The sequence below is a fragment of the Balaenoptera ricei genome, chromosome 2 (assembly GCF_028023285.1).
Source record: "Balaenoptera ricei isolate mBalRic1 chromosome 2, mBalRic1.hap2, whole genome shotgun sequence".
In the NCBI taxonomy this organism is placed as follows: domain Eukaryota; kingdom Metazoa; phylum Chordata; class Mammalia; order Artiodactyla; family Balaenopteridae; genus Balaenoptera; species Balaenoptera ricei.
The window spans coordinates 54,343,963-54,367,937 of NC_082640.1; the positions used below are offsets into that span (position 1 = coordinate 54,343,963).

General features: G+C 46.8%; 1 protein-coding gene across 1 annotated transcript in view; it reads left to right on the top strand.

Moving 5' to 3' along the window:
- The window catches only part of ATP10A (ATPase phospholipid transporting 10A (putative)), a 171,964-nt gene extending 148,396 nt beyond the window's left edge, over positions 1 to 23,568 (top strand). The window contains exons 13-21 of the mRNA XM_059912628.1: positions 2,943 to 3,127; positions 9,260 to 9,587; positions 12,115 to 12,191; positions 15,154 to 15,279; positions 19,634 to 19,834; positions 21,660 to 21,740; positions 21,819 to 21,923; positions 22,360 to 22,547; positions 22,692 to 23,568. Coding sequence (XP_059768611.1) covers positions 2,943 to 3,127; positions 9,260 to 9,587; positions 12,115 to 12,191; positions 15,154 to 15,279; positions 19,634 to 19,834; positions 21,660 to 21,740; positions 21,819 to 21,923; positions 22,360 to 22,547; positions 22,692 to 23,310 — 1,910 coding nt within the window. The 3' untranslated portion in view covers positions 23,311 to 23,568. The remainder of the gene's footprint in view (positions 1 to 2,942; positions 3,128 to 9,259; positions 9,588 to 12,114; positions 12,192 to 15,153; positions 15,280 to 19,633; positions 19,835 to 21,659; positions 21,741 to 21,818; positions 21,924 to 22,359; positions 22,548 to 22,691) is intronic.
- Positions 23,569 to 23,975: the final 407 nt, after the last annotated feature.

The following is a 23,975-nucleotide window of genomic DNA, read 5'->3' on the forward strand; positions in this document are numbered from 1 at the left end:
CAGCTCCTCTGATTTGTATTTGAGAAATGTGAAGTCAGCTTTTATATTTTTAATATCCCATGCCAAATACCCCTTTTTAAACCTTTTCATTTAGGTTCTTACATTAAGTAACATCAGAGAGCCACAGGGCAAGGATTGTCATTCCCCCTGTGTTCTTGAAATTTTCTTTTCCATAATGTTCTGGCCAAGAACCTAAATTCAAAATACAACATTCTGCTCACTCTCCCCAGCGTTCTTGCTGGTTTCTCCAAATGTCATCTGAAACTTCCCAGTTGGTGAGATTTTTCCCCTCCATTGAAAGCTACCTGACATCTGAGTGCAGTGAAATAAGGTGGCATTAGCTTGAACCCCACTAACTACCCTGATTATAATACTCAAAATACCAGGTTCTCCCAAGGATCAGGTTGTAAAGAAGGTGACATTTATTCAAAGTCACATAAATTATATTACAAACAAGCTACCTTGGAGAGCTGAAAAGAGATACTAGGCTTCCAGATCGTTTTAAAAGGACTGTTCCTCAGATTGCCTCTTTATTCTCAGCCATAGTTCACACTGAGACAGACATGCTTTCCACAACTATATTTCTAAGTTCATTAATATCCTGTGTTTGATTGAAACATGCACGTTATATAGGTGAGGGACAGTCAAGTGACCCAATTAGGAGCCCATTACTTTGGCCAATAAGCTCCTGAAATAAAGAAGGTATGTTTTCAAGGTGTTAGGTTTTCCCTGAAAAGAGGCAGACTTCCTCTGGATGGGAATTTATCAGCGAGGTCTTCCTTGCTTTCTTTCTTGGTGGACACTTACCAAGGAGCCCTGGCTGAGTGGCCAGAGTACAAGGATGGGAGATAGAAGGCCTTTCTGCAGAAAATCCCCATCTAGTGAAGAGTGGGTAGTTGGTTGAGTTGTACACAAAGCACCGCATTGTAGGAAGTGCTATCCTAGAGCAGACGTGCAGCTCAGAGGTTTGGATCAGAGACATACCATAAGGGGAATGCTGGCCCTTCCCTGGCTAACTCACTTCCCTCACCCTGCTTTCCACACCTGTGTTGTGGGGATCATTGTAGTTCTCACATCTTAGGGAAGCTGTGAAAACTTTTTCTGGCATATAGGAATCCATCAAGGTTAGCCATGGTTATGATTATTCCACAATCATTATTAATAAGTATGAATAAGACACTATGAACACGCAGAGGTGGCAAGATCATCCCTTCCTCTTTCCCCCACATCAGGGAACATATCGTAGCAGAAGTGACACTTAGGATGCACTGAGAGATGTCGACTCTGTTGGATGGTGAAGATAAGAAGCCAGAGATGTACACTTTATTCTAATGCTAGAGCCACAGAGCTGGGGAAGCGGAGAGGGGCCAGGAGGGTGGTTAGGGTCATGCTCACCATGAGCAAGCATCATAAAGAGGTTCCATTCCTAAGCAGACCTTGAACCCCACACCCCTGCCTGGTCCTTCCTGGGAGGACTTAATGGTTCAGAGCAGAGGAAAGCTTGGGTGCAATGTCCCCTCCTCCTTTCTGGGTCCTTCCCAAGTTACCACTTAGCCTTCTGGTGCATTCATCAAGTGTGGGGTAGGCCCAGGTCCAACACCCCACACAGGCTGCATGAGATGGAAGAGAGAAGACAACCACTTGCCCCTGAGGGGGGCTTCTGGGGAGTTGGTGACACTGTTTCCTGAGCTCAGGGCTGACTACACAGCTGTGTGATTTGTGAAAGTGCATCAAAGGGTATACTTAAGAAATGTGCACTTTTTGTACATGTGTTCTACCTTGACTCCTTCCTCCCCGCACCTGCCATCTCACCCATTCAAGGCAGAGAAAGGGAAGTGGCGTCTATCTTAGTCATTTCAGGCTACTTGAACAAAACTTCCATAGACAAGGTGGCTTAAACAGCAGACATTTATTTCTCAACAGTTCTGGAAGCTGGAAGTCTCAGGTCAAAGTGCTGGCCAGTTTGGTTCCTGAAAAGGGCTGTCTTCCTGGTTTGCAGATGGCTGCCTTCCTTCTGCATCCTCGCACAGTGGAGAGAAGTCGTCTCCCTTGTGTCTTTTGCTGTGAGGGCACAAATCCCTTTCATGAGGGCTCCACCCTCATGACCTAATCACCTCCCAAAGGCCCGACCTCCTAATGCCATTACCTTGGGGATTAGGGCATCAACCTAGGAATTTTTAGGGGGGACACAAACATTCAGTCTATAACAGCATCCCAGCACAGGGAGCAGCGTGCATAAAAGAGAAAGGTAAGGCTGACAAGGAGGCCTCAGGCAATGCTGCACTTCTAGAAGGAAGGTGAGACCATCTCACCAAGTTGGAAATGGAGGGAAAAACAGGCTGGCCTAGAGGACACTTTTCTGCATTGAGTAGTATATTTTTCCCAATATACTGAGACCTGCACGGGAAAATCTGCCCCTTAATCATTATTTTTGTGGAAAAAACATTCAGGATAATGTTGCTTTCAAGAAATAGTGGGCCTTCGTGGTCTGTTTCGACAGCTAATGGTAAGCGTTGTTGAGAGCAAGCACTGTGGGTGTCATTCACCAGAAGCTTTCTGTGGGATGGATAAGTTTTAAAACTTTTCATCCCTCCGAATATGGTCACTCCCACCATCTCCCCACAAGCTTCGTTTCCAAGCTATCTGTAAAGTTAAAAGTTGGCTGCATGTTAGAAAGCATTGGAGGTGCTCTGTTGTACGTCCAGAGAATTATGTTCAGTGCCTCCCAGGTATCCCTACCGTGTGGAATCAAGAGCTAGTGAAGGTGCCCCCATGTCCTGAATGAGGAATCACCGAGTGCTTCCAGATAAGATGGACCACAGCAGGGCCCAGTCTGCAGGGTGGGGCCAGCACCTCTGCTGTGTCGGAGCGAGGCATTCATGCCGGTCAGGGTCAGGGCCCATGAGCAGAGGGCTTACCCACACTGTTGTACCTTTGACCAGGTGCCACTGGGATTGAAGACCGCCTGCAGGACGGAGTTCCTGAAACCATTGCTAAATTGCGTCAAGCAGGCCTGCAGATTTGGGTTCTCACCGGTGACAAACAGGAAACAGCCATTAACATCGCTTACGCCTGCAAACTGCTGGACCACGACGAGGAAGTCATCACCCTGAACGCCGAATCCCAGGTGGGTGGATGTTGGGGAGACCCGCTGTGCCTGGGCAGCCTCACACCCCACCAGCCCCAGAGCAGAGCAGGAAAGAATGCCTTCCATTTCTGGCAGCCGCTGTGAGGCGGGCCTTTGCTCTCTGCTCTGTTTGCACCTGTGTTGTGTTTCTGGCGCTCAGAACGTGCTTGTCATAGTCTTGGAAGATGTGGGATTTGCTGAGATTTCTTAGGAACGCGCATCTCGGCTTTATAATGCAAAATTCAACCCACTTTTTCCTGACATACTTTCCAGCCAACAGTATCAGAGAGTGTTCTTCCTGAGGTCACATGGAGCCAGGGCAACGGTCCATTCTGCGTTGGCGTCCTCAGGATGGCATGTGTTGTCTCACGGATGCCCCAGTGGCATGTGGGTTTTCATTCGTCACATCTATTGACTGAAATCCCCAAGTGTGGAGGGTGGATCTCTTCCCATAGGCCCTGGCCGGGGCTCTGATTCCTCGAGTGACTGACTCTCCCTTGGAACATCTCCTCCAGCAGATGACAAAGTCTAACTTTTATGGATCATGCTCTAGGTGTCACACGTAAGATGTCCCTAATCACAAGGATTTCTCCTTTATTTTCTTCTAAAACTTTTATAGTTTAGCATCTCAGCTTTAAACACAATCTGTTTTGTGTAGAATTTTGTCTAAGGTGTGAGGTTTACATCAAACTGCATTTTTCTGCATTATTCAGGCACCGTTTGTGGACAGTCTTTTTTCCACTAAACTGTCTTTACACCTTTGTTGAAAATCAATTGGTCCTATTTGTGTGGGTCTATTTCTAGACTTTCTATTCTGTTCCATTGATCTGTGTGTCTGTCCCTTCACCAAACCATGCTGTCCTGTGGGTTTTTAAATGTCTTAAAATAGGCAGTGTTTTGTTTAATTTCCAAGTGTTTGGAGTTTTCCTATTTTCTTTCTGTTACTGATTTCTATTTTAAACCTATTTTATTGATTTCTATCCATTATTGTCATAGAATATGCTTTTTATGATTTTAATTCTTTCATATTAATTTTTTTTAATGACCCAGGGTATGATCTATCTTGGTGAATGTTCATATGCATATGAAAAGAATGTGTGTTCTGCTGTGTTGTTGGCTGGTATATCAATTAGATCCAGTTGAGAGATGGTACGGTTCAATTTTTCTATAATAGGGGTCAGCAAACTGTGGCCTACAGGTCAAATCCAACCTACCACCTGTTTCTGTAGAGTTTTATTTGAACACAGCCTTCCCCATGTTTTTATATACAATCTTTGGCTGTTTTCATGCTATAATGGCAGTTTTGAGTAGTTGCCACAGAGACTGAATGATCTGAAAAGCCTGAAATAATTTACTCTGGCCCCAAATAGCTACTCCAGCTATTTTGATTTCTGTTTGCATGGCATACCTTGTTTGATCCTTTAGTTTTTAATCTACCTGTAGCATTACATTTGAAATGAGGTGAGGTTTTTTGTTTGTTTATGGTTTTTTTGGTAGATCATGTTTTCATACATTCAGACAGTCCCTTTTAATTGGTATGCTTAGATCATTTACATTTATTATAATTATCAATATGTTTGGATTCAAGTCTACTATTTTATCTTTTGTTTTCTTATTATTCTCTGTTTTTTGTTCCTCCATTCCTTTTTCTACCTTCTTTTGGGTTATTTGAACATTTTTTAGTATTTCATTTTAATTTGTCTCTTATGTTTTGACATCACTTAGCTTTTTTTTTAATAAGTATTTTAATTAATTAATTAATTAATTTTTGGCTGTGTTGGGTCTTCGTTTCTGTGCGAGGGCTTTCTCTAGTTGTGGCAAGTGGAGGCCACTCTTCATCGTGGTGCGCGGGCCTCTCACTATCGTGGCTTCTCTTGTCGTGGAGCACAAGCTCCAGATGCGCACGCTCAGTAGTTGTGGCTCACGGGCCTAGTTGCTCTGCGGCATGTGGGATCTTCCCAGACCAGGGCTCAAACCCATGTCCCCTGCATTGGCAGGCAGATTCTCAACCACTGCGCCAGCAGGGAATTCCCCATCACTTAGCTTTTTTAGTGTATTTTCTAGGATTACACTATGCATACTTAAGTTGTCACAGTCTACTTAGAATCAATGGAATGAAGAAATCTTACCACTCCACGTGCCCCTTACTCTTCCCCCTAACGTTGAAGGTGTCATATATTACAACTGCATGAATTGAAATCCTCATCAGATATTATATTTTTTGCTTTCAATCTAAAAGCATATTTTAAAGAAATCAAGAGGAAAAGAATGGTCCATTATATTTAGTTAAAATAAATTATATTTACATAAATTAAATTATATTTACAATTTCTGTTGTTCTTCCATTTCTGTTATTTCAGGTTTCCTTGTGGCACAATTTCCCTTCTCTAGGAAGAACTTCCTTTATCTATGTTTTAGAGTAGGTCCACTGGTGGCAAATGCCGTTGCTTTTCTTCATCAGAGAATGTCTTTATTTCACTGTGGTACCTAGTGAGAAATCAACAGTCATTTGAATCATTATTACCCCATAGCTAATGAATCATTTATATCTGGCTGCTTTCCCATGTTTTTCTTTGTCTATAATTTTAAGCACTTTCATTACGGTGTGTTTGGGCATGGATTTCTTTTGATTTATAATCTTGGACTTGCTAAGATTCTTTAATCTGTGGGGTTATGTCTTTCACCAGATTTCGTAAGTTTTCAGCCATTATTTCATCAAATACTTTTTCTGCACTGCACTTTCTCCTCTTCTTCTGTAAGACTGATGACATGAATATTGGGTCTTTTGTTATTTTCTCAAGGGTCCCGCAGGTGCTCTTCAGTTTTCAATTTTTTTTTCTCTCTTGTTCAAATTGGATAATTTCTCTTGATCTGTCTTTGAGATCACTGACTTTTTCTTCTGTTATCTCCATTCTGCTACTGAGCCCATTTAGTGGTTTTTTAAAAATAAACTTTTTATATAGAATGGTTTTAGATTTACAAAAGAATTGTGAAGAATAGTACTGTTTCACCTATACATAATTTTGCCTATTATTAACATCTTTACAATTTATAATATGATATTGATAAACAGTTACTTACTAAAATCTGTGCTATAGTCGGATTGCCTTAATTTTTACCTAATGTCCTTTTTGTTTTCCAGAATCTCATTGAGAACCCACATTACATTTTCTTTAAATTAATTTATTTATTTGGCTGCGTTGGGTCTTAGTTGCAGCACGTGGGATCTTCGTTGCGGCACGTGGAATCTTTTGTTGCGGCACATGGGCTCTTCATTGCAGCACACAGGCTTCTCTCTGGTTGTGGTGCTCGGGCTCTAGAGTGTGCGGGCTCAGTAGTGGCAGCACGCAGCCTCTCTAGTTGTGGCACGTGGGCTCCAGAGTGCATGGGCTCAGTAGTTGAGGCACACAGGCTCTCTAGTTGTGTCGCGTGAGCTCTAGAGCGCACGGGCTCAGTAGTTGTGGTGCACGGGCTTAGTTGCCCCACGGCATGTGGGATGTTAGTTCTCCGACCAGGGATCGAACCCACGTCCCCTGCATTGGAAGGAGGATTCTTAACCACTGGACCACCACCAGGGTAGTCCCCAGGATCCACATTACATTTAGTCATCATGTCTCCTTAGGCTCTTACTGGCTATAACAGTTTCTCAGACTTTCTTCATTTTTGATGACCTTGACAGTTTTGAGGATAGATACATTCAGGTGATTCGTAGAATGTCTTTACATGGGAATTTGTCTGATATCTTTCTCATGATTAAAGTTATGAGTTTTGGGGAAGAAGACCACAGACGAAGGGCCATTTTCACCATTTCATCGCATCATATCAAGAGCACGTTCTATCAACATGACGTATCACTGTGGATGTTAATTTTGTCAGGTTTCTCCCCCGTAAACTAATTCTCACACTGTCCTCTCTGGAAGGAAGTCACTGTGCACAGCTCACAGAGAGTGTGGGGGTTATAATCCCCCTCCTTGAGCACGGAGAAATTATGTAAATTACTTATGTAATCCAATGATGGACACATAAGTGGAATCCAGTGAGCTTTTCATTTTCATTAATGTGTTTTGGGGGTTCTAAAATTTTTATTTGATTCCTCTTTATATCTTCTGTTTTTTGCTGAGACTTCCTTTCTATTCATTTCTAGAATTTTTTCTTACTTCTTGGAACACTTTTATAATGGCTGCTTCAGAGTCTGTCAGGTAATTGCAGTATGTGTGTCATCTTGACATTGGCTTGATTGTCTTTTACCACAGGCACTGAAAATTTCCTAGCTCTTTATATGCTAATAAATTTGGAGTTATGTTGTGGGTATTTTGAATGGCACTCTGATCATTTTAAATTTGGAGAATGTGGATTTTTTTAAGGCAGGATATCAGTCCTCTTGGGTGCAGCCTGCAGGCTCTGAACAGCCTTGGGGTGTTGATTTCAATGTCAGTTTTGTTTGGCCTTTGCCAAGCTGTTAGAATCTGTCTCACATTTTTGCCAAGCTCCCCCCTCCTGACAATTTTTCCAGTACTTTCTGATTCTCTGGGACTCCCTCTGGCATGAAAGCTGGGGTTTGAGTTACCTTGATCTGCTTTGTACTTCTGCACCGACTTTCAGGGCCAAGTGGTGGCAGGACAGACAGAAAGGAGGGCAGCCGTTGCCTTGCTGTCCTGGGGCCACAGCTGCTCTGATAGGAAGGAAGGACCACCTCCCTCAGAGTCCCCAGCAACAGATGGCTGTGCTACCACTGTTGTTCCTACTGCTGCCCACAGAGCAAAATTGCCTGGGGCTGGGTTCAAGAGAATAGAGGAAAAAATAAATTAAAATGGGGTTTCCTCCATTTTCTCTAAGCATTGGAAGTTCTCTTTTCCGCTCCTCAAGCCAGAAGTAGAGGGCTTCTAGAGCTGGAGCTTTCTCTGTCCCTGCCTCGGTGCCCACCTCCAGCTTCCGTGACACCTGGGTCCAGGTGAGGGCCTGCCAGAATGACAGTGGAAACCTTGCGGTTCAGTGTGTTTAGAATGCCGGTCTTCTTCCCCAGCCTGACAGCTACTGTTTACTCTGAGTACTCAAAGTGGCTCTATGAATCTGTCCAGGTGCCACAGCTGCACCTGTAGGGGAGGCAGGGCGTGCTTGCTCCATCCTACCTTGTCAGTGCCTTGTGCTAGGACCAGGGCATCCATGGTATACCTGCAATGAGGTCCCGCATTCTCTGCGAGGCCTTCCCAGTCACCACCACTCCCAGCCCTGCCTGGAAGCAAGTTTTCCCCTCCCTGTATCCAGGGACACTTTGCACATGCTGGTCAGTGACTTGCTGTGGTCATGGGTGTGTGTGTGTGTCCGGCTGCCTGCTCATCACTCAAGGCCAACAGCTGCGTCTTCTTGGTCTTCTTTTCTCCAGTCTCACTTATTTTCCTCGATGTAAAAGGTCCTCAGTTAAGTGCTTGTCAGACACACCTGGATTCCCACAGTGCATTGTAGGAAGCTGCTCACTAACCTGGGGGCTCATTGTCCATCCGTGGAGGACCAGGAACCACTTCAGTTCCCTGGAGTGTGTTCGTTCTTGGAAACACTTTTCCCTCCTATGCCTCTGTCCCCTGACCTTGCAGCTTCCCCAGGAAGTTTCCCTATTCTTTCTGGAACTCAGATACAGCTTTGGAAGGGCACTGCCAATTCAAAGCCTCAGTAATGAGGCTTTTTTTTAAACTTCATTTTCCTGAGCTTAGGGAGACACTGATTACACTTCTTTCAGAGCTAATCACAACAGAAGCTTTTGTTGGTACCTCACTAGGAAACAAGAAGGGCTGAGTAAGGGCCTCTGAGGACCATGGGGAAGTGCCTGGAAAGCTCCCATAGCCTAACTAGCTGGCAGCTCAGCCTGTCTGGCCAGGCCTCCCGAAGTGAAAATGCTTTGTCCTAACCTCTACACAGTATAATGGAATCAAGTAGAGTCTTATAGGAACCCTAAACCAACTCAGATTCTTTCATGTTGAAAGTCATCCACTTTTACCGACTTCCCAGGCTCAGGAGGGCCACCTCCTGGGCAGAGCCTACAGCCTGGGTCCCTGGAGATTCTCAGATGTGTTGTGTGGGCAGCCTGTTCTGTGATGCTGCCGAGTGACCTGCACCGTCCTCTCGTGTCCATTTCAGGAGGCGTGTGCAGCCCTGCTGGACCAGTGCCTACACTATGTGCAGTCCAGGACCCCCCACAGTGCCGCCGAGAAGACCGCTGGTGGCGTGAGCGTGGGCTTCTCCCCCCTCTGCTCGCCCTCTGCAGCCGCCATCTCTGGCCCCAGCCCCAGCCTTGTGATCGATGGGAGAAGTCTGGCCTATGCCCTCGAGAGAAACCTGGAGGACAAATTCCTCTTCCTTGCTAAGCAGTGCCGGTCTGTCCTTTGCTGTCGCTCGACTCCCCTGCAGAAGAGCATGGTGGTGAAGCTGGTCAGGAGCAAGCTCAAGGCCATGACTCTGGCCATAGGCAAGTATCCAGGCCGAACAGCCCCCACCTCTGCAGCTGCTTCCTGTCAAAGCATCTTGAATTTCCTGCCCCTTCCACACTATGCCATAGGATGGGAAAACGCTTCCTTGCTCTTTTTTCTATTTATAAAATCACACCTGGTACAATGAAACAGGCAGCCTGTTCCAAATATAAAGCTTGGATTTGAAAGCCACCAAATGTACTAGCAACAGATATAGCTACATATTAGGAAGTCAGTAATTCAATGGTGGTTGAAGAAGATGGAGCTTATTACTGTCTCCTGGGCGACAGAAGACTACTGTCCAGCAGCCTCGGCCACAGTGGAGCCCTGCACACTAAGCACGACCCCAGGCCAACTTAGGAAGAAGGCCCTTTGCAGGTGCTTCTAATGGCCGTGAGCCACCTGGAGTCCAAAGCTTCATCATGCTGCACGACCCAGGGACTCCATGGTGATCAGAATTCCCATCGCTTCTTGTCTGCTGAACTTTGTTTCAAGACAAGCATCTAATTTGAACAATCCCTCCTAAGGTCTGAATAGTTGCTAAATTTTGCATCATTTCCTTAAGGACTGTGCATCTAATGGTGGTTTTTCCTTGCAGACTGTTGGTCTGGAGAGCCTTCTCGGCTCCTCTTCCGTGCTGCACGGTGCTCACCTGTCTCCCCCAGGGGAGTGTCCCCATGTCTGATACAGGTCCGGCCTCCAGTGAGGTTCAGGGACTTGGCAGCGCCACCTGCTGGTGAGGGATGGGAGAGACTGCAGGTAGCCCAGGAAAAGAGATGATATGATCCCCGGGATCCCCCGATATCAAACAGTTTGTTTTCCCTGCATATAGAATGCACACCGGGGTGAGAGTTGGCTCTGAAATAAAGCATCCTCACCAATCACTAATAGTTACTGTATGTTCTACGAAAGGTCTGTGACAGCCCCTCCTTGATGACGTAGGGATTGCCACCCTGTCATACAGGACACCTCATCAGGATAGTTGAGGCCGGTGTTGAGCCCAGTCCGTGGGGGATGGCCTTAGCATGGTCGTCATGGAGACGGCCCTACACATCCCCAGGGCCATGGTAACTGCTAAGGGGAGTGAGTGTGTGTTCATCTGTGGCCCCTTAGTTCAGGCTGAGGTAAGACAGGCAGCTCTTCTGGGGGTGGCCCCTCCTCAGGGAGGCTGTCTCAGGACCACCTTTGCCCTCGTGTGCCTGGAGGGGCCTTTAGGGCTCGGGCTGTCTGAGCAAGTGTTGGAGGGAGAAGCTGAGGAGTCTGCAGGCTGGGTCTGCACACTTACCGATAATTTTGCTCCTGTGTAACATGAGGACAGTGCCCCCCAGTGGGGCTGGTGTAAGACCTGAATGATAAAGCACATTTTCACTCTCTGGTCAGTGCCTGCTCAGCCACTGAATCACTGATGTGTGTCATTCATTTAGGAAAACGGAGGTAAAGCTTGGCTGGTTAGAAAGAAAAGAAAAAACAAAATAGAATCTCAAAAGGTAAAGGGAAAGTAAGGACCAATCAACCTTAGTTCATTTCTTTCTATGAATTAAAGCATGGATATGACCTAGTCCTGGGCATCCAGTGGTTAATAATCCAGAGAACATCATTGTCTACATATCTCATTTTCAATGGGACGTTCTGGAAAAAGTTGCAGAGGTTATTGCTTTACAGAATTTCAATTTGACAAATATTGACTCATCACCCTTGTTGGGCCCAGTGCAATAAAGAACAGAGGAATCACAAGGGAGAGATGTCCTATAGCCATGGTCTGAGATCCTCCAACTTTATGTATCTACACTTTTTGCATATTTGAAATTTGGGAGGTACTCGGTGATGTGGGCCCTTCTGCTGCCCTGTTCCAAGAACGGTCACTATCACTGAATGACAATGACTTTAAGTCTCTGCTTGCCTTTCCCTAAAGGTGTCCAGAGCTCTGACCTATACCCTGTATTCCTACACATTTTCTGTGACTGAATAAGTAGACGGTTTCCTTTATCACATGCTCAAAGAGCCCAAGAGTGGGCACGGTAGCTAACAAGTTAGCTGGACATTGGTGTGCAAAAAGAGCTCCACAGTTTGTTCGGGCAGAGTTTAACCTCCTTCGTTCAGTTTAGAAAACCACTCACCTGAGTATGAATTGGAGTAGCCTTGACTGACGTGTGACAAAGTCTGGAGTGGCTCAGGAAACAGCAATGAAGGTGGTGGTCATATCTCTCCCTGTGCTGGATGCCACGTGAAGGGCTCTACTGGTGTATGAGCCAGTAGCTTGGAACGTGTACTAACTGGAAAGGGACACGCTGGCCACCGCTTTTGGAAATACCTCCTGCTGTGGCTGGTGAGTGCAAGCCTCCCACTAGGCTCTTTCTGGCTGCATAACTTGGCTCCCCCAAGGCAGACTCTGCACTGCCTCTTCCTCACTCCTCCCCAGGACCCTTCACAGGACCCAGCTCACGGGGACCCCATGATGATCCATCAAGCTGATTTGATTCTGTGCATCTCAACTCAAATGATTCTTCCTGCCCGTGCTGTTTCTAGGAGATGGAGCCAATGACGTCAGCATGATCCAGGTGGCAGATGTGGGCGTGGGACTCTCAGGCCAGGAGGGCATGCAGGTAAAGACCAAAGGGGCTGTCCTGGGTGACCAAGGGGTCCTCACACTGTGAGCTGTGCTGGCCTTCTTGTGGGCTCTGTGCCGCAGAGCTAAAGGGTTGGACTTCAGTACAACTGGTGCTCTCCTGCTAAGCCAGTGGTAGGATACCAGGTGGCAGGTGGCTCTTCATGTTTATGAAGCCATGTGCAGTGAATGTGTCTATAAGTGTATTTCTGTGAAAAGGTGGGATGGAGCGAGGCACGGTGAGTCATCGCCTTCCTCTGGCTGTCAATGGTTTGTCCCTCGAAGGCATTTTTTACTGCTCCTGAACATTAGTGATACCATTTGAAGAATGGACTTTGCTGTAGGACTGTTGTATCCTGGTGTCACTATAAAGATGGAGTGCAGCCATCCTTGCTCATGTGAAAATTTATTTCTGCATTTTTCATTTGCCACTGTGTTGGTTCCTGACATGTGATCCAGACAATGAACAAATGAGTTCATTAAAAATGTACTTCTTGGGACTTCCCTGACGGTCCAGTGGTTAAGATTTCACCTTCCAATGCAGGGGGTGTGGGTTTGATCCCTGGTCGGGGAGCTAAGATCACACATGGCTTGTGGCCAAAAAAACCAAAAACATAAAACAGAAGCAATATTGTAACAAATTCAATAAAGACTTAAAAAAAAATGGTCCACATCAAAAAAAAAAAAAAAATCCAGAAGAAAAAAGATGTACTTCTTTTGGATGTAACATTATAACAGTTGCCGACATTTGATTAACTTTGAGTCACAGTATTTTTTAACTTGGTGGAGACTTTCAGGAACAATCTATCCAGTTGTCTTCTTTTAAAAATCAGGATGTTGGTCACTGTTTGGTCATTGGTCGATCTCATTGATGCATTCAGTCAGTAATTAGCTATTGAGCACTCATGTGCCATGCTTGTGCAGGCTTGTTGATTTTCTCACTTGACACTGAAATCGCAGTAAGATGGAAAGTCCTGAGCCAGAAGCACGGTCGCTCCATCTCGGGCCCATCCTCAGCACCTTCTTACTCTCCTCCTGCCCCTCCTCTGACTTGTGTTACCTTATTGTACATTTTTCTTCCTCCATGAAATTGAAAATAGAGCCCAGCTTGGACTCATCCTTGCCTCTTCATGGTGCCATGTACATGGGGGAAGCTCAAAAAACATCTGTTGAATGAATGAACAAAATAGTTAATTCCTTCTGATTTTTTCAGCATTGCCTCCTTTGCATTCATTTCCTAGAGTGAAAAGCTACCCAGGGCAGTGCTTGTAAACCATGTATGCAGAGAAATGCACCCAGTGAATCCACTTTGTCTCAGAGTCTCTAAGGTTGAGCATGTGGGTGAGGAGGGGCGTGAGCTGCCCCCACTGCATGGCCTCAGGGCAGGAGCTGGAGGGGTCTACGAGCCATGAAAGAGGTGTGGGGATCAGCCAAGCTGTAGGGCTCCTATTGAGACTTGGCTTTGAGTGGACGTGACTTCTGCGTGGGTTGTAACTGGATGCTTCTGTATTGTTTAAAGCTATACTTCTTTTTTGAGGGCACATTATGTAAGATGGCAGTAAGACTGGACACCTTTTCTTACTGCTCTAAGGGCTCAGGTTACCCAGGGGAATGTGGCCCTGTTTGCATGTTAGTCAGTCTGATAAGCAAAGGGACATTGTGCGGAGCTCTCTGGGAGATGCACTGTGTGGGGCGCTGTGGCTGCAGGGACCCGAGGAGTCCAAGCTGAATCCCTGAGGAAGAGTGAGGGTGATTGCAGCTCCCCAGCTCAGCCAAGGTGGGAAGGGTGTCCAGGGCAGGGAGACAGAGGGGACCAAGGAGATTCTGTAGCTCTGAGATGCTCAGTCTTTGTAGAGTCTTCTGGTCAACCATGTTTGTTGAGTACCCCATGGGCCAAGCACTGACTGGGAACTAGGGCTGCAGGGTGATCACAACATCTACCGTCCTGGCTCTCACGGGATGTTCAGAAAGACCAGAGAGGGAAGACAGAGAAGTATTTTAAACTTACACCAGTAGTCATAATTGTAGTGAGTGCTGTGAAAGAGAAACACTAGTTTCCCTGTTGAGGATGTGACGGGAGGCTCTAACCCAGCTGGGAGCGTTGGGGAGGCTCCCTTGACGGAGGAACAAGCAGTGTGTTTGGGGTGTGGAGGTGGAAAGTTGTGGCCAAAGGCTGGAGAAGCAGGTAGGGCCTGGAAGGAGGGGTCTATCTGCAGTTCTCAAGGGTCGGGGCTGCTTCTCAAAGACCCCCTAGGCCTCTCCTTAACTCTGTTTAACAACAACCCTTTGAGTTTTTAGACTGACTCCATTGAGGACAGGGACCCTGTGTGATGGTGTCTATCTCCAAGTCTATGCCTGGCAACTGGAGGGTCTTAATACATGATTTTTGAGAGGATGAATCATGGAATAAATGAAGGAAGGAAGAAAAGATGCACAAAACCCTTGACTCCTACATGTTGACAGGAAGAGGGGTAAAGACACTATTTGCTTTCAGATCCTTGTGTTTGGGTTCAGAAAGCAGACATTCTAAGGCTTCATTCTTTTCTGTCATGCATAACGATGTTATTTTGTTGCACAGATGGGACAACATCATCACCTACTCTTTTCCAGGTGTTATTTAAGGAAGTCCATAAAATTTGAAAAGCAGACTTAACATTTTTGTGTGGAATAACCCTCAAAGATAAGCAGAAATGTATGGAAAAGAAAAAGCAAAAACTTTAAAAATCCATCAATTACATATATTTGAAATCTTAAATGAGTCCTCTAGGGCGATATCCCTAAACTAGAGTGTTGTTGAGATTGGATTTTTCTTAAATGCAGGCGTTCATCAGGGAGATGGTGGTACAGCCAGCTCAGACTGGATTTCTCCGTCCATGTTGTGCCTTGTATTTGGGGGGAGATGAGACAGACCTTAGGCGCAGTGAAGTGGCACCAGTAACGGGAACTCTCTCCCTTTCAAGGCAGTGATGGCCAGCGACTTCGCGGTGCCCAAATTCCGATACCTTGAGAGGCTCTTAATCGTTCATGGACATTGGTGCTATTCCCGACTTGCCAACATGGTGCTGTACTTCTTCTACAAAAACACAGTACGTATTTGGTGCCGGTGTCGAGGATTTTTGATGTGAAAGGCCTGAGATTCACAGGACCATCACCTGAACGTGGCCGGAGGGCTACCCCACAGCCTCCCATTGGTCCCACCCTCCTTGACCTTTGTGGATTTTCCCCAGGCCGGGCCTGGTGTTGTACCCTGCAGGCTCAGAAGTCTTAACTCACCTGCACCTCTGAGGATGGAAACAGGTAGATCCAAGGAGAACATCCACTTGGAGCTTTATAATAAGAAGTAGAGTGACCACGAGGTCCAGGGGTTTGCATGAGGTCATCAGCCAGTGAGTGGCTGAGGCTGCATTCAGCCCCCATCCATCTGACTCCAGCTTCCAAGCCCTTGACCACTCTGTCCCTTGGTCTCTAAGGAGTGGTCTGCCGAGGTGCCCACAGACAGGAGTGCTCTGATTGGTGCTCTCTCCAGAGCAGGCAGGGGATCAGAAGATGAGCAGGAGTGTGATTTGGCAGTCCTGGGTTAGCATGAGAGGACTCAGCCAGGCTGTAATCCTGATACTGAGCAGTCTTCGAGAAGCCTTTCCTCGTTGCCCTGGCCGACATGAGTATACATACTCCTATGGCTGCATTGTTGCTTCTGTATTTGTCAACCATAGGCATCGTCACATTTTACCATAGTTTTCTATTCAGGGTACTTGCGCACTAGACATTGACACTCTACTACAACTTACTACACTCTACTACAACACCTAGTCCACTGCACCATCTCAATAGATATGCAAATAAAATAATTTCACTTGTAAATCCAGGATTAAGATGGACTGTCCAGGGACTTCCCTGGTGGTGCAGTGGTTAAGAATCCACCTGCCAATGCAAAGGACACGGGTTCGAGCCCTGGTCCGGGAAGATCCCACATGCTGTGGAGCAACTAAGCCCGTGCGCCACAACTACTGAGCCTGTGCTCTAGAGCCCGCGAGCCACAACTACTGAGCCCCCGTGCCACAACTACTGGAGCCCACGAGCCACAACTACTGAAGCCCACGCGCCTGGAGCCCATGCTCTGCAACAAGAGAAGCCACCGCAATGAGAAATCCCATGCTCTGCAACGAAGAGTAGCCCCTGCTTGCTGCAACTAGAGAAAGCCCGCACGCAGCAACAAAGACCCAATGCAGCCCAAAAATTAATTAATTAATTATTTTAAAAAAGAAAAGATTGTTCAGAACCAGTCAATGAAGTATGTGGAATGATAAAAATTTGATTGTGACCTAAACTGATTTCATAGAAAATTGTTTATTCAGATACAGATGGGCTTTGATATAGCAATTATGGCATTGAAGCTTTGGGGTCCAGATTTAATAAAGTAGAAACAATCGGAAAAAAAATGCGCCCACCCTGGGCCAGTGGGAAGGGGATGCCAGCAGGCGCCCTCTCCGGCCAGCTCAGTCTGTAGTTGACCCTTCAGTTAGGGCATTCCCGGACCTGGCTGGCTCAGGACAGTTCTGTCTCTCCAGGGACTCTGATCCAGGGCCCTGGTCCTTTCCCTGTTGACCCTAACATTTAATTCTTAGTTCTTTCACTACTATGTCCTTGGCAGACAGCTGTATGGCAGCCATAGTCCTCCAGGATGGACCACATGGCCATTTCAGGACCCTACCCTACTTGTAAGTGAGGTATAGACGTTCTGCTGAGAAGTTGCTGGATTGCTACTTGTCCGTCTTGCCTCTGATAGCTTGTGGTTGAATGTACAAACAAGGAGACAAAGTAAACTCTTGGGGTAACTGACTCTTGGGGTAACTGACTCTGCAGAGTAGTCCCATAAACCTACCCTGCTGAAATCTGCAGCTCCAAAGTCAGGATCATCCTGTAGTCTTCTGAAACAAAATCAAATAAATTAAAAGGTTTATTTGTTTATTTCTAATTCCATTTTAAATCTCCATGTTCACTCTGAACTACCATCAGGACAGCTCTTATACATGTTCTTATAGTTTGTTCCAGAGGCTTAGACCCACCTTTCTTTTCCCATCTCCCACCTCCTCACTCTCACCCATTTTTTTGAAATGTCTTCTAGCGAATTAATACAGATATTCAGGACCAATCATGGCATGTCTAATTTTATAAGTTAGGTCCTGGAAATAAATTGAGATTGGGTTCTGCCTGGGACTCAGTCCACACAAAGATGTGCCATGCTGTCCCTGTCCTTGTCAGATCACTCCCCTTTTTTCTGACTGCCTGGCATTGCTTCCCTAGCACCCCCACTCCCCACCAAGCACACAGTTGCAAACCTGGAGGGTCCCAGCTCCCAAAGGGGTAGGAGGGTGCTTTGAGTAAAGGTGAGTGGGGCTGGGAAGGGTGGAATCCTAGCCCTGTTTCTTTCATTCATTAGCTGTGCAATCTGGAGCGAGTTATTTGCCTTCTGTGGATTTTGTTTTCTTTATCTGAAAACAAAATAAAATGGAACCCGGGAATTGAACTCTGCTCTCTGTAATTCCTAATGAAAATTTCTCAGATTGAGGGGATGGCATTCAATATTTCAGTTGCAGATGAGGCCCAGAGTGGCCGCCTGCAATGGTCACTGGCTCCTGCCTGCCACCGTGAATCTGTCCTCACGGAGGGGACAAGGAAGGAGAAGGGGTGCCTGTTTTTATTCTGTATAAGATGCAAAGCCTCTGTTAACAAGTACTTAATCTACTTGAGAAATTCGAGGATAATCACTCTGCCTCCCAAAGTGAGAAATTCATTAGTTTTAGGAATAAGTTGGCCTTCCTTCCAGTAAAGAGCAAAGAAGAAAAGTTTCCATAGCAACAGTGGTTTGGGGAGAAGGCTTTTGGGTACTGCAGTAAAAAAAAAAAGTCTCAGGTATCTAAGTACTTTTCCTCCTCTTTGTCTGACTCCACTTGCTCACTGATGACTCATTAGGCTGTGCCTGAGGAGGTGGGAGAAAGAAAAGCAGGCGTGGGTGTGAAAAAGGGAAGAAAGTCGATGAAAAAGCCAAGTTTGTCAGTTTTCAGGGTGGAGGGGAAAAGTTGCATTAAGTCATAGATTGAAACAAGTCCTGGAGGATCTGTGTCATTAGAGGTGATATCAGTGTAGACTATCATTTTTCTGATCTTTGGAACAAGCCATTTTCAGGTCAAGAAACCCGAGCTCAGAGAGGTTAAGTGACGGTGTCAAGGTCAGAAATGTGCGCAGTGGCAGCTCCAGAACCCACACCGAGGCCGTTGTATGCGGTGCACAGCAGAGAATGTTCTTCCCCCATGGCTCCTCCAGGTCACGAGTGGTTGAACAAGTTGGGTTTGTTACTCATACAATGACCATAGTCCAGTCGTTTGACATCTTGGACCTCAGTTTACTTTCCTCTAAATGGGGTGAGCACACTGGCCCTGCTTGAGCCTCAAACAAAGGAAATAGCCGTCCTGCTGACAGTAACGACCACAAACCACTGATGAGCATCTCAGTGTGCAGGAAGCTCTTGTGAGTACTTGAAGGTGCATTAGTCATTAATCTTCACCACAACCCCTCAGCCAAGTACCATGGGTGTGCCTATTTCATGGACAAGGTCACTGAGGCAGAGAGGGGCTAAATGGTCTGTGCCAGGTTGCACAGCTAATAAGTGTAGGAATGCTTTGCAATTGCTAACCTGCCATGCGCCCCATATAACATCAGGCCACGGATGTTCAGTGATCAAGTAATAGTGGGAAGAGGTCCACCCAGCTCCTCCTACTGCGCATGGGAGGAGGCTCTTCCACCTCTCTGGACCTCATTTTCCTGTTCAGTGTAGCTGTAGGGACCAGCAATAATGCCTGTAGCTCACCCACCAACAGTGCCCGGCAGATGCCAGGGCTCAGTAAAGGCAGCGATGTTGGTGTCACCATCAACTTTACCGCCATGCTTGTGTGTGTCCTCCCCTCCATACGAGTCAATAATTGCACACTGTTCCTCATTAAAAGAGGGAGGCAGGATCCAGGGTTTAGCCCAGGTAGGTTTGGTTTAGTGTCACAGAGAGGGGCACAAGGAAAGAAGCCTCATGATGGGTGATGTATCCAGCCAGCCCTCTTGAGATGGGAGCCACCCTAGACCCTGCCAGACCTTTGTTTTGTTTTCTCTTACGATCTGTGGCATTTGGGCCCAAGACTCCATCCCTCCAAGGGTTGTTGGTGGGAATTCCCAGCTCCCAATGCTGGTCTTTGATGCTCGAGGGATAGAGGAGGGAGGAGGAGGGGGAGGGAGAGACAGAGGGCACCAAAGTGAGCGCTGTCTTTGGAGACAATTTCTGCCTATAAATTTAGTCTTTACAGTCAGACGCTGCAAAGCCCTCAGCTCCCTTGGGCGAGATTCTGCAGGGCAGCTGAGAATTGCTTTTTCCCACTCTTCCCTTGATCACAGATGTTCGTGGGCCTCCTGTTTTGGTTCCAGTTTTACTGTGGCTTCTCTGCGTCTGCCATGATTGACCAGTGGTATCTGATCTTCTTTAATCTGCTCTTCTCATCGCTTCCCCAGCTTGTGACTGGGGTGCTGGACAAGGACGTGCCGGCTGACGTGCTGCTGACCAAGCCGCAGCTCTACAAGACTGGCCAGAACATGGAGGTGAAGCCCCCCTTCCCCCCACCCCATCTCCTGGCCCTCCACGCTCCACATCCAGCTCCTGGAAAGTTCAGGTCCCCACACCTGCCTTTAAATGGACACCCTGGGCAGACAGAGAAGAACAAATATCATATGATATCACTCACGTGGAATCCAATTTTAAAAAATGATATAAATGCACTTATTTACAAAACAGAAACAGACTCTCAGATTTCGAAGACAAACTTATAGTTACCAAAGGGGAAACATTGGCGGGGAGGGATAAATTAGGAGCTTGGGATTAACATACACACACTACCATACATAAAATAGAGAACCAACAAGGACCTACTGTATAGCACAGGGAACTCTACTCAATATTCTGTAATAACCTATATGGGTAAAGAATCTGAAAAAGAATATATATACGTATAAATAAATCACTTTGCTGTACACCTGAAACTAACACAACATCATACATCAACTGTACTCCAATAAAATTTAAAAAATAAAATCTTCCAAGAAAAAAAATGGACACTGTGGAACAAACAATTAAAATTCTAGAATCTGACCAGTGGGCGGAAAACAATGAATTCTGTCTCTTGACTGCAATGCATTTATTTAAGTAGAGAGTTGATTGGTTGTGGTGATGGTATCAGGGGTGTATGTATGTGCCCAAACCCATAGAAATGTGTACATTAAAAGTGTGTGGGTTTTGTATATCAATTTACCTAAAGCTTTTTGGGGAAAAAAAAAAAAAAAAGGAAGATTTTTTTAAAAAGTATACTGAGGTGAAAACTGTCTTTACACCAGGAGTCTCCAGGACCCCAAGGAAATCCCGTTTGGAATCTAAGTCAAGGTCACGTGGGATGACTGCAGGCAGAGCAGAGATTTTTCTAAAACACCCCCAAAGAAATGTGATTTCCTTTGAATGGGGATTAATGGGAAAATAAACCCATAGGGAAACCCTGGGAAGAACAAGTGAACACAAACAGATGATGTAAAATACATGTTTACATCAATGCATCACATAGATTGACATGCTAATTACCAGCTGTTCCTAGCTGGCCATTAAAGAAAGCCCTGTGAGTGGTGCTCTTGGGCTGGTTGGAATTATTATACGAGTGCCCAGGGAACGGATCCTCGCATCTCCCACAATGGTCTCTCATTCGGAACTGATTTACTGAAGAGTTGACTTCCCCACAGGCAGCCTGGGGTAGGTAGGGGCTGCTGAGGGTCAGGTAGATGAGGAGAGCCTCTGCTTGTCACCGCTGGCACCAGCAGCTCAGAATTCTGCAGGGCCAAATACAGATTGGAGCATCCAGATAAGGAAGACTTGATTAGTCCATTTCAAAGTCATTTTTTGCCCATGGTAGGCAGCTTTTTGATTTTAACATTAGGAAACACCCATGATCTAATTTTAAAATAACCCACTTTTAAGAAATATTCTAGCGGGTCCACCAACGGAGGGAAGCAAAGCCCTGACAAAGTAGACGGCTCAGGTTGGGGCAGATGCCGGAGTTTCATGCACTAGTCCCTATCTAGGGAAATTCCTTATGGGATTTAGAAAGCGTTTTCATCTTTCTGCTGTTGACTGAGAATGCTGTAGCAGGCCTTTTGGGCACAAATGCTCGCAGTGACTTACTCAGCCTCATGTGCCCCTGCAGGCCTTTCTGTAGTGTTTTTTCACCAGCCCTTCACACTCCAGGATCTCCCTCTCCAAGGTCCTGAATTAGCAGGTGTCCCTGGGGTGCTTGACTTGTGCCTTCATGGCCCCCATAGGTGACGGAAAACCATTTGAAGAGATGAGGCCTTTCCTGTAATCTCCGTGCTTGTTTTTGTGTCTCAGGAATATCGGCCTCGTACGTTCTGGTTGAACATGGCTGATGCTGCCTTCCAGAGCCTCGTGTGTTTTTTCATTCCCTATTTGGTAAGTTGGCACCTGGCCCAGCTTTTCCCACCACCTTTATCTGGCGACACACAGACACAGGACCTCGCTGTCTTTCAGGCCTACCACGACTCAGACACAGACATGTTCACCTGGGGGACCCCCATCACCACCATCGCGCTGTTCACCTTCCTCCTGCACCTGGGTATAGAAACCAAGACCTGGGTGAGAGCTGTGGGCCTGATCCAGAAGGGGGCTGGTCTGCGATCTGCTCACTTCCGTGCACATTCTGTGAGATTGAGCAGAGTTTTGAGTTGGGGGCAGGGGGGGACTGCAAAGCTGGCCTCACTGTGATGAGAACAAAAGCAGATGCACAGGCCGGCCATGCCCACGCAAGCCCAGGGTGTGGGAGCAGCACTTGTCCCGGGCAGCGCTGGGCACCTGCCTGCCCAAGCCCCTCCACCCCAGCTCTCCTTCCCCCTCCTTCCCTTGGCACCTGACTTCCATCTCCCCACTTGTGTTCAGGCCGGTCCACCAGTTCTCAAGGCTCCACGCCCCACCGACCACCCTGTTCCCACTACGCCCTCTTACATCCTCCACTTGCAGAGGACCACTGCATTTTTGTTGAGATAAAAGCCCTGTCTTTCTTTTTCCCCCTCAGACCTGGCTCAACTGGATGGCTTGTGGCTTCAGTATCCTTTTATTTTTCACTGTGGCTTTGATTTATAATGCTTCCTGTGCAATGTGCTACCCTCCGTCCAACCCCTATTGGACCATGCAGACGTTAATGGGCGACCCTGTGTTTTACTTCATTTGTCTCATAGCACCTGTCGCCGCGCTGCTGCCCAGGTGGGTATCAGGGACAGTGGCCTTTGGGTCCCACGTGGGCTCTGACAGTATTCTCCTTTGTTGTGTTCCTGTACTGTTTGAGTCTCAGAAGCTCAAAGGCCCCACTGCAGCAATAGCTGACTGTGTTCTATATGTTCTTTCCAGATTGTTTTTCAAAGCCCTGCAGGGGAGCCTTTTCCCCACCCAACTGCAGCTGGGACGCCAGTTGGTCAGAAGGTCCCCCAGGAAACTCAGGGCTCCCAAAGAGACCTTTGCTCAGGGACACCTCCCAGGAGAACCGAGGACGGAACCGTCAGAACAGAGGAGCATCAGTGCCTTGGGGTCCTTCTCCCAGGACTGTAGCTCGCAGGTGTTTTGGCACTCACAACAGCCGGCCTGCTCCCCAGAGGCCAGCGGGGTGCCCACCGTGGTGGACATGGGCGTGTCTCTGAGGGAGGACACCCTGCTGGAAGGCCTGGGCAGCCAGACCACGGGGTCCTCCTCACCAGGGGAGGTGATCCCGGAAGGCTGTCCAGGGGACCCCAAGATGAAACCCACAAGTGCCAGCAGGGCAGCTGCCCTGTCGTCCATCTTCAGCCTGCCCAGCCTCAGCTCACTCAACTGGATTTCCTCCCTCTCTCTGGTCAGCGGGCTGGGAAGCGTCCTACAGTTCTCCCAAAGTGGTTTACAGATGGACAAGCGGGACAGCGAGTTCCTACCCAGCCCCCCGCAGCCAGACCAGGACCTGCAAGGCTTGAGTGGGCAGACCACGGACTACTTCTAGGACCTCCTTCCAGGGACTACAGCTGGTGGTGGCAGCGGTGAAAACCTCGAAATGCTTTTTTTATAACATAGATGTTAATATTATTTATGTTTATTATTTGCACAGAAGAGTTCTAGTGAGATGTATTTTATATATTTCCAAGGCTAACACAGGAAATGAAAGGTACCAAAAAAAAAGTTTATTTTTTAAAATTTCTAACTAGAGTATATTGAAAAGAAAAATAAGAGCTTTATCGTATATAAAAGTTTAAGGAAGAGAGACACTTGAGAGGTGGGTTTAGATTTATTTTTTCATCTCATTTTATAAGAAAATGCAGTCTGATTGGTTTTCTTCAACATGTGTGATGTTTGCTTTCCCCTAGTGGAAACGCGTGTGAGCACAGTGAACCCTGGGCGGGTGTGGATGATGTGAGGGGAGGTGACGGGCACGCACACGGCCCCAGCAGAGATCCCCACTGTCTGTCTCTCAATCCCACCACTGGGAGGGTGGGCTCTGCTTCACCAGGAAAGGGAAAGTGAGAACTCTGGGAAAACACACATACACACACACACACGAAATTCATTCCAACATTCTACTCTATGCAGGCATTTGGTAAAGACCACCTGTAGGTATTATAGTTCCTATGTAGGGTCTCGCCTGTTAAAATCATAACAAGCAATAAACAA